This window comes from Halichoerus grypus, chromosome 3 (assembly GCF_964656455.1).
Source record: "Halichoerus grypus chromosome 3, mHalGry1.hap1.1, whole genome shotgun sequence".
Lineage (NCBI taxonomy): Eukaryota > Metazoa > Chordata > Mammalia > Carnivora > Phocidae > Halichoerus > Halichoerus grypus.
The window spans coordinates 43206267-43218326 of NC_135714.1; the positions used below are offsets into that span (position 1 = coordinate 43206267).

The following is a 12060-nucleotide window of genomic DNA, read 5'->3' on the forward strand; positions in this document are numbered from 1 at the left end:
GGGGAAATATAACAAAGACTTTGGAGCACAGAGAAATAACACAACCTGACAAGATGTAATCACCTAGAGAAAATTCATCTTCACAGCCTGAAAGTAGCAGAGTGGGACCGAGTTCTTGGCATTGCATCTGTTTTCCATGGATGTTATATGTTCTGCAGTTCTTTTAAACTGTGTGCGTGTGTGTGTGTGTCTGTGTGTGTGTGTGTGTGAGAGAGAGAGAGAGAGAGAGTTAAGGCCCTTATATTTTATCTGGCCAGAGAGGTCCCTATCTCTTAAGCCAATTCCATTGGGGCTTATTATCAAAGTATTGAGAGGTCTGGCTTTGAATTGTTAGTGTTACCTTCAAAGAAGGATATTCCCAGTTGAAGTCAATCCCCACATTTAGTTCAGTCCTTGCTGTACAATTTAAGACAAGCCTCTCTCCAACAGACAGCTCAACTTCGAGAGGGGGGCTGACAACCACATCATAAATCTTGTACCCTGGAGCAAGTAAATTGAAAACACAGAGAAAGAGAGAGAAAACAAATCTATAACTTAGCATGGATTTTTTTGAAAATGATGCAATTTCAAAATGTGCCACATCATTTTTCCCTGAGGGCCTCACCAATACTTGGTACCTTCCAGCAAAATGGCCTACAAAGACTTACAAAGCAAACCTGCAGGAATCTCGAAGATGTAGCCCAGTGGATAGAAAAGCAGTAAAATTTGAACAGTCAATAGCCAGCAAAGCCAGCCTTAGTAAATTACTGAACTTTCCATAAAATAGGTATAATTAAAAGAATTGATGCCAAGCAATGTTCTGAACGTTGAACTTTCCATAAAATACGCTCTTTTCTGTCCTTGGTTTTGGCAAGAAAAGAGAAAAACTGAATTGCACATAGGTTTATTTGGTAGAGAAGAGCAGATGTAATGAATTGCCCCACACCAGATCTTGAATTAATATATTTTTCAATATCCTTTGTCCTTCCCCCAATACCTTAATCTCCAGGATCTTAATGTAGCAAACCAATCTTTAATGTCTGATTTAATGATAAGAAAACTGTCCACTTACCTACAACCACAACTATGTACATAATAGACTGGTAACTTTCATCATTAATTTTTGCTTCACAGAAGACCATGCCAGCATAGCTGATCATGTAGCTGGGGATAGTGAAGCCTTTCTTACTGTCCCAGGAAATTCTGTTACCATCAGGAACAAACCTCTTTTCTGGATACCTCTGGGTAGAAAAAGAAATATCAAATATTGAATAAAGTGCTATCCAAAAGTGAAAACCATGTAAAATGATCACTAAAGAATTTATCACTAAAGAATATAAATTGGTTTTATTTGTTGTCATTTTGACCCTTTCCTGAGGATCTTTAAAACACGTGCTTGGTAATATATTACATAGAGGCTACCCATCTTAACATTATGAAAACATGAGAGATGATTGAAAAAGATGTAACTTACTGCACAAAGTGACACATTGAGGTTGGAAACGGATCCAAGACATGGAATCACCACAGTTTTGTTTTTCTTCTCAGTGATGTACACAACTTCATGTTGGTCACTAACAGAAGCAATAAATGGAGATCTGTAATCTAGAAGAAAAATTAATTCCCTTAGTTAATGGCATTTACTAGAAAAGTTGATCTTGTTTCCAGTTCATAAACTCTAACCAGAGAAGCAAATGATTGAGAATGACATTTCACACCAGGCAAAGGGATCCACAGGTTGGTCTGCTGGTAGATATCTGACTCCAAAGATATGCTGCAGAAAGAGTGTGTGTGTGTGTGTGTGTATGTGTATAAAAATCTGAAAGAAAATTCCTAGAGTGAAATCGACTCCTTTCACTAGGATCATCAACAAGTAGAGTATATTTTACAGGTTCCACATTTAAACAGATGGATCATTATAATTTTTTTCAAAATGAAGGAGCATACTTCATTTTTCATATACACTTTCATATACACATATACATTCTTCATAGATACTAAATACTTTTCAAGTACATAAATCTTAAAATAATTTTTTTAATTTTAAATTAATTTTAAAGTTAAATCTGTACTTTACCTACTGAATTTTATTGATGCTTAAAAAAAAGTATATTCTCTCTTTAGGCAAATAATGTCCAAGGGCCATGAAAATAAACTAATGGATTCCAAAGGATCTTTAAAATAAGCAGAAAATAACAACTTTTTGATTTAATTATTCAAGAGAAAAATTGACATGGGTATTTTAAGATTGTGAACACCAGATATGAGATTCTTTATAAAATAATGTTCAGTGGTTATTGAATTCAGTTTAAAATTCAGCAATCATTAATATCTTCAATGATAAAAACTCAAAAAACCACCATGGCAAAAAGTGAGAAGAACAAAAAAGAGATTTTAATGTCATCCTAACATTGTTCCTACAATGTGAATACACCGCTGGGAAAAGAGTCTACTGCCCAGAGATAGAGTCACCATAGTGTGAGGTTGTACTTGAATCTCACAGAGATAATGGCTCAGCCTGCTATGCCCAACACACCTGATCCAGCATTTCCAGAGCTCTTCAGGATGGCTGGTCCAAGTAAAGAAAGAGTTAATTAAACCAAGGGGAGAAAGGCAGATAATTCCCTGCAACAGCAGAAGTTTGATTTCCTTCCCAGCTGGAAAGCACAGAAAGGCAGCCAATCCAGCCCACCACATGCCATAGCCATTATCTTATGAGGCCAAGACCCACTTCCTGGCTCCATCCATTGCTGGAGGGAATGGGGTCAGAAGCCTAAGGAAGCAAGGTAGGGACCAGAGGGGACATTAAAGGGCCGCCCATAGGGAATACTTCAGTGCTTTCTTTCTCAGTGTTAAAATCTTGGACAGCTCACCTCCTAGAACATTAGGCTTAGACAAGAAGCAGAATTTAATGGTATATCCAAAGACAGGCAATGTACAAATAAACAGTGCCTGGGATTGCTACTTCTGAATATTACCTACCTTTCATCCACGTACTGTGAAATATTACCAAGCTTGCTTCCAACAAGTCTTTGGAAGCTAAGTTAACCCCTTACGTAAGACTAAAGCTATTCAGTAAATCAATTCTATTTCAGTCTTCCGAAAAAAGGAAATAAACAAAAGAAACCCAAACAACCACCCATCCTCTCAAAATAAAATATTTACTGTAACTCATGAAATGGATTTTCACATGTCTCCAGGTTTCCTGACTTGGGGAGAAGGAAATAACGAGATATTACGGGAGAGGTTCATCTTGTAGTATTTCCAGACAGGCTAAAAGCAGGAAATCCTTGCAATCTTCTGAGAAAGCCTGATCTCCCAAGACTGCCAGATCAAAAGGAGCCAGAAATTCTCCAAGATCTGAGCCTTGTCTCTTTCAAATTCTGCAGAGGAAGGAGAAGGGCACAGAACTCTATCTTGGACTGTGCTCACCCTGGGCAAAAATAATTCTCAATATTGTGCAGTCCAGGAATGACATACGTTATTTTGATGTAATCTCCATTTTCCCACTGCACTGGCCATATTGCACCATTGAAATGTAAATGGAGATATGCAAGTGTGTTTCCCAAAGCTAATGAAATTCCCATTCTATAAAAGATGCTCCTGGAAAAAAGTCTAAGCCATCTTCACCTGCCTCAAATCCTCTGGGATGCAAAAAATATATATACAAATGTATAAATAAAATGTCTAAACAGCTCAATTTCACTGAAAAGAAAAATATTTAGATTATCCAAGAAAAGTACTATACAACACTAACATTCCCCAAAATTGTCTGACAGAATTATAACTATCATCAGTTAGGTCAGGTTCCCACATGAAAATTAAGGTAGTATAAGATTTTTGAAACACAAAAGAAAAAATAATTTATATTATAAATACTAAATACATGTAACATTGTGTTTTATTCTACATGGATGTTAAATTGACCTCCATGGCGTCAATCCCAAATTGCAAACTCTGGAAAGATGTTGCATATCATCCAAGATCTTGGACCACACAAGCAAAGGAGAGAAATACTGTCCTCAAAAAGCCCTTTGAGGTAGTATCTTCATTTGCACAAGAAGATGGAAATTGTTTTTCACAAAGTATAAGTCGGAAAAGAAAAGTTCTCACGTACATAAAAGCTCCAGAGCCCTTGGCTGTTTCCCTGCGCATTCTTGAGAAAATCTCCTACCCTGTTGTAGATAACCTATCTCTCCACAGAAACTTCTCCACAACGCACCCCTGAACCCTCCTTTTCAAGGATTTCAGGTTCTTTTTCTCAAACATCAGAAGGCTCTTTATAAATCCCTATAGCCAATTGTGAACACAGATTTCCCTTAGAAACAAAGAGCAAAACCCCACTAACTGGGCAAAAGAGATGTAACGGGGCCCAAGTTCCAGAACAAATCAGTGAGTCTTATTCTCAGAGGAAACCTTGAGAGAGAAGAATTTTGTGTATGCCTGTTAGCAAACAGCCTTTGGAGCGAGCCTTTTGTCGTACTCCATTGTACTCGATTCTTCTCTGCTTATCTAAGTGTTTTATACCTGGTAAATCAGCTTGGGAAATGAATTCCATGTAACTACTTACCTTGAACGTAGACATAAATGACCGAGGCCATTTCAGTGTCCCGGTAGAAGCACTTGTAGGCTCCAGTATCATTTCCAATCACTTTTGGAATCATAAGCATCTTACAGAAGAGGCTGTCCCTGCACTCGGTCACCTCCACTCTTTTCTCAGAGCCACTCTGATTATTGGGCCAGAGCCAGTCCAAGTCCCTCTGTCCCCTGAAAAATTAATTCCAGGGAAGTGATCATGGGAAATGCGACACTATGAGGCTGTTTCTAAGAAAACAGAAGGTTTGTTTCTCAAACTTATATAAACTCAACAGACAGATTCCCAGCCTTCTACCAACAATGACAGGCTGAATGGACAAATGACGAAAAGCCATAAACTCAGCTTCGGACACCACTTATAAGGATTCCTGAGTTTTCTATTAATTAACTCGTTCACTCAACAAATGTTTCTTAAGCAGGTGCTATATGCCAAGTGTTGTTAAAGTCTGGGGATACAGCAGTGAACAAATCAGACAAAAATCAATGCCTTTATGGAACTTCAGTCTAGTTAGAGGAAACAGGCAATGAAATAGTAAGTAAACCTCAATAAAGCTGAATTTTTTTAAAAGTAAGTAAAATATATAGTGTAAGTAAAATGTAAGGTAGTGATAAGTACTGTGGAGAAAATATAGAATATACACAGAGTAAAGAGTTCTGGTGGGAGGGGCTTGATGAAGCCATATGAATATAAGGAGGAACAGTGTTCCAGGCAGAGGGAACAGAAAATTTAAAGGCCTTGGGGCAGGAGTATTTGGAGTATCAGGGGAATGGCAAGGAAGCCAGAGTAGTCAGGTAGCAGTGGGCAGGCAGGACAATAAGAAGTGAGGTTCAGAAGGAAGAGGGTGCAACTGTCTAAGAGCCTCATAGGACCTTATACAGACTGCATTCAAACAAAGATTACTTTCATTGCAGCCTTTTCCTGCAAAGCCCTAAGAAAGATAGTCCACATCAAAAAGCATGTAACATCATTGATTCTTCTTTCAAAGAATTTGAAATTTTCATGAAGTTGCAGGTACATTAGTGAAGTTACTTTAACATACTCCATGGCTTTTTCAGGACATAAAAAATTCTTTTGAATGAGTTTTAAAAGGGAGTACAGAATCTTTGAGGATTTTAAATAGCCTCTGTTATTGAGGATGGGTAAGAGGAAAATCCACTAAGAAATGTGTCTTCTGATAGCAAAGCTGGAGAAATAGCACGGTTACTATGTCTTCTCCCAAGGGCTGGATATTGGTTACCTACCCTTGATAAGGGGATGAGAGTATCCTTCACAGTCTGCAGTCTAAAATAGATCTGTGTTGTGATGAACATTGGTGTTCATCAAGTGTAAGCAATGGCAGTAAGCTGCCCAAGGTTCTCTGTGGACCCCTGGTTCTCTTCTCAGAGGGCAACATCACCTCCACCCATCTCTCCATATCTCTGCCAAAGACACACTGAGAGGTTCCTGAGAAGCCTCCGGGTCACTGCATTAAACCCTAAGGTCTTCTGCCTTTCCTTTTGTGGTCGGAGCTATGAGACAAAAACTAAATACATCTTCTTCCTTTCAAAGAACCCAGCTTCCCCAGTTAGCAAAAAACAGTAGCATGACTTCTTGCTAGCAAATGAGAAGAGAGGCATTCCAGAACATCAAGCCAAAGCATGAAGTCCATTACCTGTGCAGAACATGTACTCAGTAATATTAATGGCTGAATATTAAACTGCTACTACAGTCATAATTGTATCATAAAATAAAATTCCTGGCAAGGGCTAAACAAATGTCCAAGAGCCATTCTGAATATAATAAATATGGCCCCAAACTCCTTCATCTCCATCCCTTAAGGGTAAGAGGGTAAGTCCTTAATTTCACTTATTTATTCAATATTTATTGAATGTCTACTATTTACTATGTGCCAGGTGCTGTACTGTGTGCATGTGTGCGTGTGCATGTGCGTGTGTGCATGTGTACGTGTGCGTGTGTGCATGTGTGCGTGTGCATGTGTACGTGTGCATGTGCGTGTGTGCATGTGCGCGTGTGTGCATGTGTGCGTGTGCATATGCGTGTGTGCGCGTGTGTGCGTGCATGTGTGCGTGTGCATATGCGTGTGTGCATGTGTACGTGTGTGCGTGTGTGTGTGCATGTGTGCATGTGTACGTGTGTGTGTGCATATGTGTGTGCATGTGTGTGCGCGCGCGTGTGTGCATGTGTGCGTGTGTGTGTGCATGTGTGCACGTGCATATGCGTGTGTGCATGTGTACGTGTGTGTGTGCGTGTGTGTGTGTTGGCAGAGAATAGCAGGAAAAAAATTCCAGAAAAATCATACAAAATTTTTGGGAGAAGAGCGTTCTAATTTTTCATTATTAAATCATTTATTAGAAACCTCACTACTTACAATTACTACAACTGTTACAATTCTGCTTATGTAAATTATTTTCCCCTCAATAACAATGAGTTACTTAACATAGGAAATGTGAATCTAAAATGAATCCTTACCTGCAAGTAATCTGAAGAGTTGTATTAGCCATAATTGTAAGTATGTCTTTTTGTATGCTGAGTCTGGGTGGATCAAGGGAAACACTAGGCAAACCTAGAAACAAATTAAATAAATGAATATAGTTGCCACTGAGTCAGACCCAATAGGAAACACCTTCCATAAACAATGCACACTCTATACTTTAAAAGGCCTCTTCAGCAATTCATTGTGTAAAACTGTGAATTTACTTTTCACCATTCCCAGTAAAAGTTCACAAACTGTGTCATAACAGGAAGAATGGGCAGATGGTCATAAACCAACACAAAAGTTCTGCAATTCATGGAGCTAGGGTGGAGTTCCTGTTTTCCTGCATTGCCAACTTCAAGGTCTTACAAAAGGATATAGGACATTGAAACCAAATGAACCTTCATCTGATGATCTCACTCCCTTGGGAAAGGACCCACTGACATTTCTTATAAAGCATAGGATGTACACAGTTGACTAAATTGCTGATTAATGAATACTACTAAGAGAGATTTCTATACAGTTCATCTATGTACCCTGAAGGGGAGAGGAGTGCCCATGACATTGTCTCATTTTCCTTTATCAATTTTCTAGTGCACTTCCTGTGGTAACTGAACTGCCAAAGTTGGAAGACTGTACATTAAAACTAGGTGAGAGGAATTGAGGGAAAAGAAAAAAAACATTTGCCAGTGTCCATATAATACACCTATTAATACACTTTTTCTGAGAGAATGTAACTAAAAAAGTGTAGTGTTAATGAATTACAATTCGGGAAATCTCAACTTATTAATCAAAGCTCTGAGCTCATCCTGATACCAAGTTTACAATACAAGAAAGCTGTATTTACCTAAAAATACCACTGGACAGATTCCTCACCATGGATCACTCCACAGCAAGAAAACAGAGTTCTCTGTGAACTAAATGCAAAGAGCTAGTAAGTGATGGAAAACTATCAAAGAAAGAAAAACTGTCCACCATGCTAGGGCCTTAACTAATATCCAGATTCCAAAACATCACCTTAAAAAGTGATGGATGCTGGGTAATCACCCAAGCTTAATATGATCTTTAACTCACATCAACTAAGAACAAAAGACTCTCTACCCAAAGAAAATGAAAACACTAATTCAAAAAGATACATGCACCGCTGTGTTTATTGCAGCATTATTTACATTAGCCAAGATATGGAAGTAACCCAGTGTCCATCAATAGATGAGTGGATAAAGAAGATGCAGATGCTATGGAGTATTACTCAGCCATAAAAAAGAAGGAAACCTTGCCATTTTGCAACTACATGGATGGAGCTAGAGAGTATTATTCTAAACAAAGTCAGAGAAAAACAAATACCAAAGATTTCACTCATTTGTGGAATTTAAGAAACAAAACAAATAAAAAAATAGACTCTTAAATATAGAGAACAAGCTGATGGTTACCAGGGGGAGGTGGGTGGGGGGATGGGTGATATAGGTGATGGGGATTAAGAGTACACTTATCATGATGAGCACTGAGTCATGTACAGAACTGATGAATCACTATATTGTAGACCTGAAACTAATATAACACTGTATGTTAATTATACTAGAATTTTAAAGATAAGTAAATAATTTTTTTTTAAAAAAGAACCACCGACTCTCAAGGCCTAAACTGGCACTAATCTTGTTGGGTAAATAAGACAGTATTAACAAATATGAAAAAGTATGAGTAAAGAGAGTGAGCAAATATCCAGTGCAAATATCCAGTACACTGAATCTGTGGACCTCAATGTGAACAGCTGCAGGCAAAAATGAACAGCTAATCACCCATATTTCTACACACTCACCCAGATGTGCAAAATAGGTTGCTGACACAACTGTAAATTTGTTGATCAATACAGTTTTTTTAAAAAATTTAGAACTTAAGTTATATCAATAAATCTCAGAAATTAATTGGTATACTGATTTGTGTTTGGGCTAGTAATTCTTAAACTTTAAGATGTGTAAGATATCCCTAGCCCTACAAATCTGCATTTTCACGAGCATTTCAGATGACTCGATCACACATGGCCTATGGGACACTCTTGGACAGCTATTGATTTGGCTTACCATGTTCAGTTAATTACCATAGCCCTTTTCAATACGGAAGGAAATAACTGCCCCCAAAGTAGACAAACAATGAAGCAAAGTTTTTAAAAACAATAGAAAATCCTTCCAACAATGGAGTCTCACTTTAAGAAAAGGAAAATGAAAACAACTCGTTTGGATGAGTATAAGTATCAAACTTGGCTGGGAAACACTAGGTTGAGAAATATGTTGAAAACAGTAACTTAATACAATGTGTACAGTGATCCAAATGAGAAAGAACCCATTATCTGGGCACATTTATGTGAGAAAAAAAAACGGTAGTAAAGGCAAAGCTCTAAATAAGCCATGTTCGTTCTGCCACTGAACTAAGAGGTTCTTGAAGATCTCTCATAAATTATTGTCACAGATTATCTCACACTCTAGACACACTTTCTTATGTTAAAAAATTAATTAAAGATATGTTCTCCATTCATAGGAAGCTAAGACAATACCATACTATTCAACAAAAATCTTTTCAACAAGGCTATATCAATAATGATAACTTCAAATTCATATCTGTAGACCAACCAACGTTCAATTTTGTTTTGCTCCATTAAGCTTCATTCATTTTCATTGGCAAGTTTAAGTTCTGCTCTTCAGAAAATTCTAAAGAAATAACTATAAGAAGTACATATGCTGCTACTAAATAAAAAGCCCTTCTATGTTCAAATCCCCTAACCAAAATTAATTAATTTGTGCGCTATTACCCTTCCAGCTCAAAGACAGGAAGGAAAAACAACAGTGCCTCTGTCTCTAGAATTTGATGGCACCAATTACAGCCCAATCCAATTAAGCAAGTCACACACTCCGAAAGGGCAACCTCATCATTATATTCAGGACAACCCGATTACAGTTACTACTGCTGCGCGATGAAACACCCCAGGCTTAGAAGCAACTCACTTCTTTGTGGGATACAGAACAACCACATGTTCCAGACCATAAAGGGGGAAAGAGAGGTCTTGTCAGGGACAAATGAGTGTCCATGGTGGAGCTGGCCCTGATGAACCAAGTCATTATTAAGAAAATTTAATAACTATACCCAGATGATCTTGTTACTGTATACGAGTGTCTTTTTTTAAAGACATGTGATTCTTTTATTTCAATATAAGGAATTTTTCCCTGAATTATTTGACTTTTTTTCCCCTCCACCCTCTTCCCTTTCTCACCCTCCAAAGAGTGGAAATCTGGAAATCAGCAATCTGTGGCTACAGAAAAGAGATATGAGAAGGGCGTTGTGGGGGCGGGTAAAGCGAAGAAAGACAGACATTTATTGCATCAAGCGCATGTGTGTTCCTAATCCTGAAGAAGACTGAAATTTTAGGTGGCAAGGAAAGTGCGGGGCGGCGCTAAATCTAGCTACCGAGTCCCGCAGAGTAAGTTTTCAGAACTTGAGCTTCTGACCATGCGCTTATCCCAAGGACCAAAGCTTTGAAAGATGTGATTGTTTTACATAAGAAGGTGACTGTTACTTGGAAACATTTTGGGAAGCTGTCACAACCCCGGCTCGGAGCTCAATTTCACCTTCTCTCTGCAAGGACAGCAGCATCCTGCACCAAGGAAGGGAAAAAAGTTTCCCTCCCTGAACTGCACCGCATACAGTGGATGTGTTTGTGGGTTCCAGCCAGAAGGGAACCGCACACCGGCGTCCGCCTGACTCCTGCAGAGGCAGAGCTGAGTGCACGATGCAGGCGATCGCAGCGAACTGGCTGGCTCTCCCTGCAAGGCTTCCTTCCCCGCGCCCGGGCTAAGGACTGTGCGCCCAGCCGGACAACGTTCCACAGCCTGTTCCCGCCTGCGGGGGCACCTCTTGCCTGCCAGCCCCGGCGCCTGCCTTCCCACCCCCGCCTCCCCGAGGGTGTGTCGGCTCCGCAGGACTCGCTCCAGCCGAGGCCCGGGTCGGAGACCAGAGTCGTGGAAAAGGAACTGGGCTCGGGAGACCACCAACTCTCTGGATAATCTTGGGCCAATCAAAGAGCCTCGGTTTCCTCACTGGTAAATGAAAAAACACGAAGTGTCAAGTCACTTTTCATCTTTCCAGCTGACTCCGAGTTAGATCCGGCCTCCAGGACCTCTCCGCATCGCCCCATCTCTCCGCCCGCACCCGACCTCTCCGCCTTCCTTCTAGGGAGTGGGCTCCTTACCCACTGAGGCAGCCCTGGTCTCCACGCAGAGCCACAGAGCGATGGCCAGCAGCGCCTTGCTCTCCATCCCGCACCTCGCGCCGGGCGCGGTGCCCAGGACTCGGGCGCCGGTTCTTTCTCCCTGGGCCTGCCCCGCGAAGAAGGCGCGGAGGTGGAACGAGTGCCGCAGCGCAGGACTGTGGGGCGCAAAGGGGAGGGTGCCCTGGCTCCGGCCACGGCTTGCAGGGGCGTCAGCGGGTGCCGGGAGGAGAGGAAATCCCCGCTGCGCGACAGCTCTGGGCTAGCCGTAGCGCGCAAGTGATGCTCCGCGCGGGCAGAAGAAACCCAACCGTCCACCGCCAGCTCTCCCGGGGTCCCGGGACTCAGTGCGGGGTGGGAGCTAGAGGTCGAAACTCTAGAGCTTGGGGGCGGGGCTACGAGGGGCGGGGCCGGGGCGGGGTTCCCCTCTGCCGCCGGCCCCGCCTCTCAGCCGGTTACCAGGCCGGGACCCGCTGCTTCCCCAGCGCACTACATCTCCCGGTCTCCCCGCTTGCCTGGGACCGCATCTGGCCCCGAGTGTCCGGAGGGGGAACGTCCCAGGCGCAACAACCCCATTTCTGGTAGAGATGAAATGTAGCCCGTAAGGGCTTCTGAGACACTCCAAGCTTCAGTAGGTTGGGGCCCTCCGAGATGCGGGTGGGGGCTGGGTGGTGCCGAAGGAGGGGACAGCGCGGCGAGCGCAGGCGAAGGACACTGAGCCTTCAGGAGGCGCGCCAAAATTTGCGACCGTCTTCG

The 12060-nt window shown here is 41.4% G+C and overlaps 1 protein-coding gene across 1 annotated transcript in view; it reads right to left on the bottom strand.

Annotated features, from left to right (window-relative positions):
* The window catches only part of KDR (kinase insert domain receptor), a 43781-nt gene extending 32137 nt beyond the window's left edge, over positions 1-11644 (bottom strand). Inside the window, exons 1-6 of the mRNA XM_036085200.2 lie at positions 11287-11644; positions 7046-7139; positions 4550-4746; positions 1454-1584; positions 1052-1220; positions 341-480 (exon numbers count right to left, since the gene is read on the bottom strand). Of these exons, the coding sequence (XP_035941093.1) occupies positions 341-480; positions 1052-1220; positions 1454-1584; positions 4550-4746; positions 7046-7139; positions 11287-11353 (798 nt within the window). The 5' untranslated portion in view covers positions 11354-11644. The remainder of the gene's footprint in view (positions 1-340; positions 481-1051; positions 1221-1453; positions 1585-4549; positions 4747-7045; positions 7140-11286) is intronic.
* Between the last annotated feature and the right edge of the window lie 416 nt (positions 11645-12060).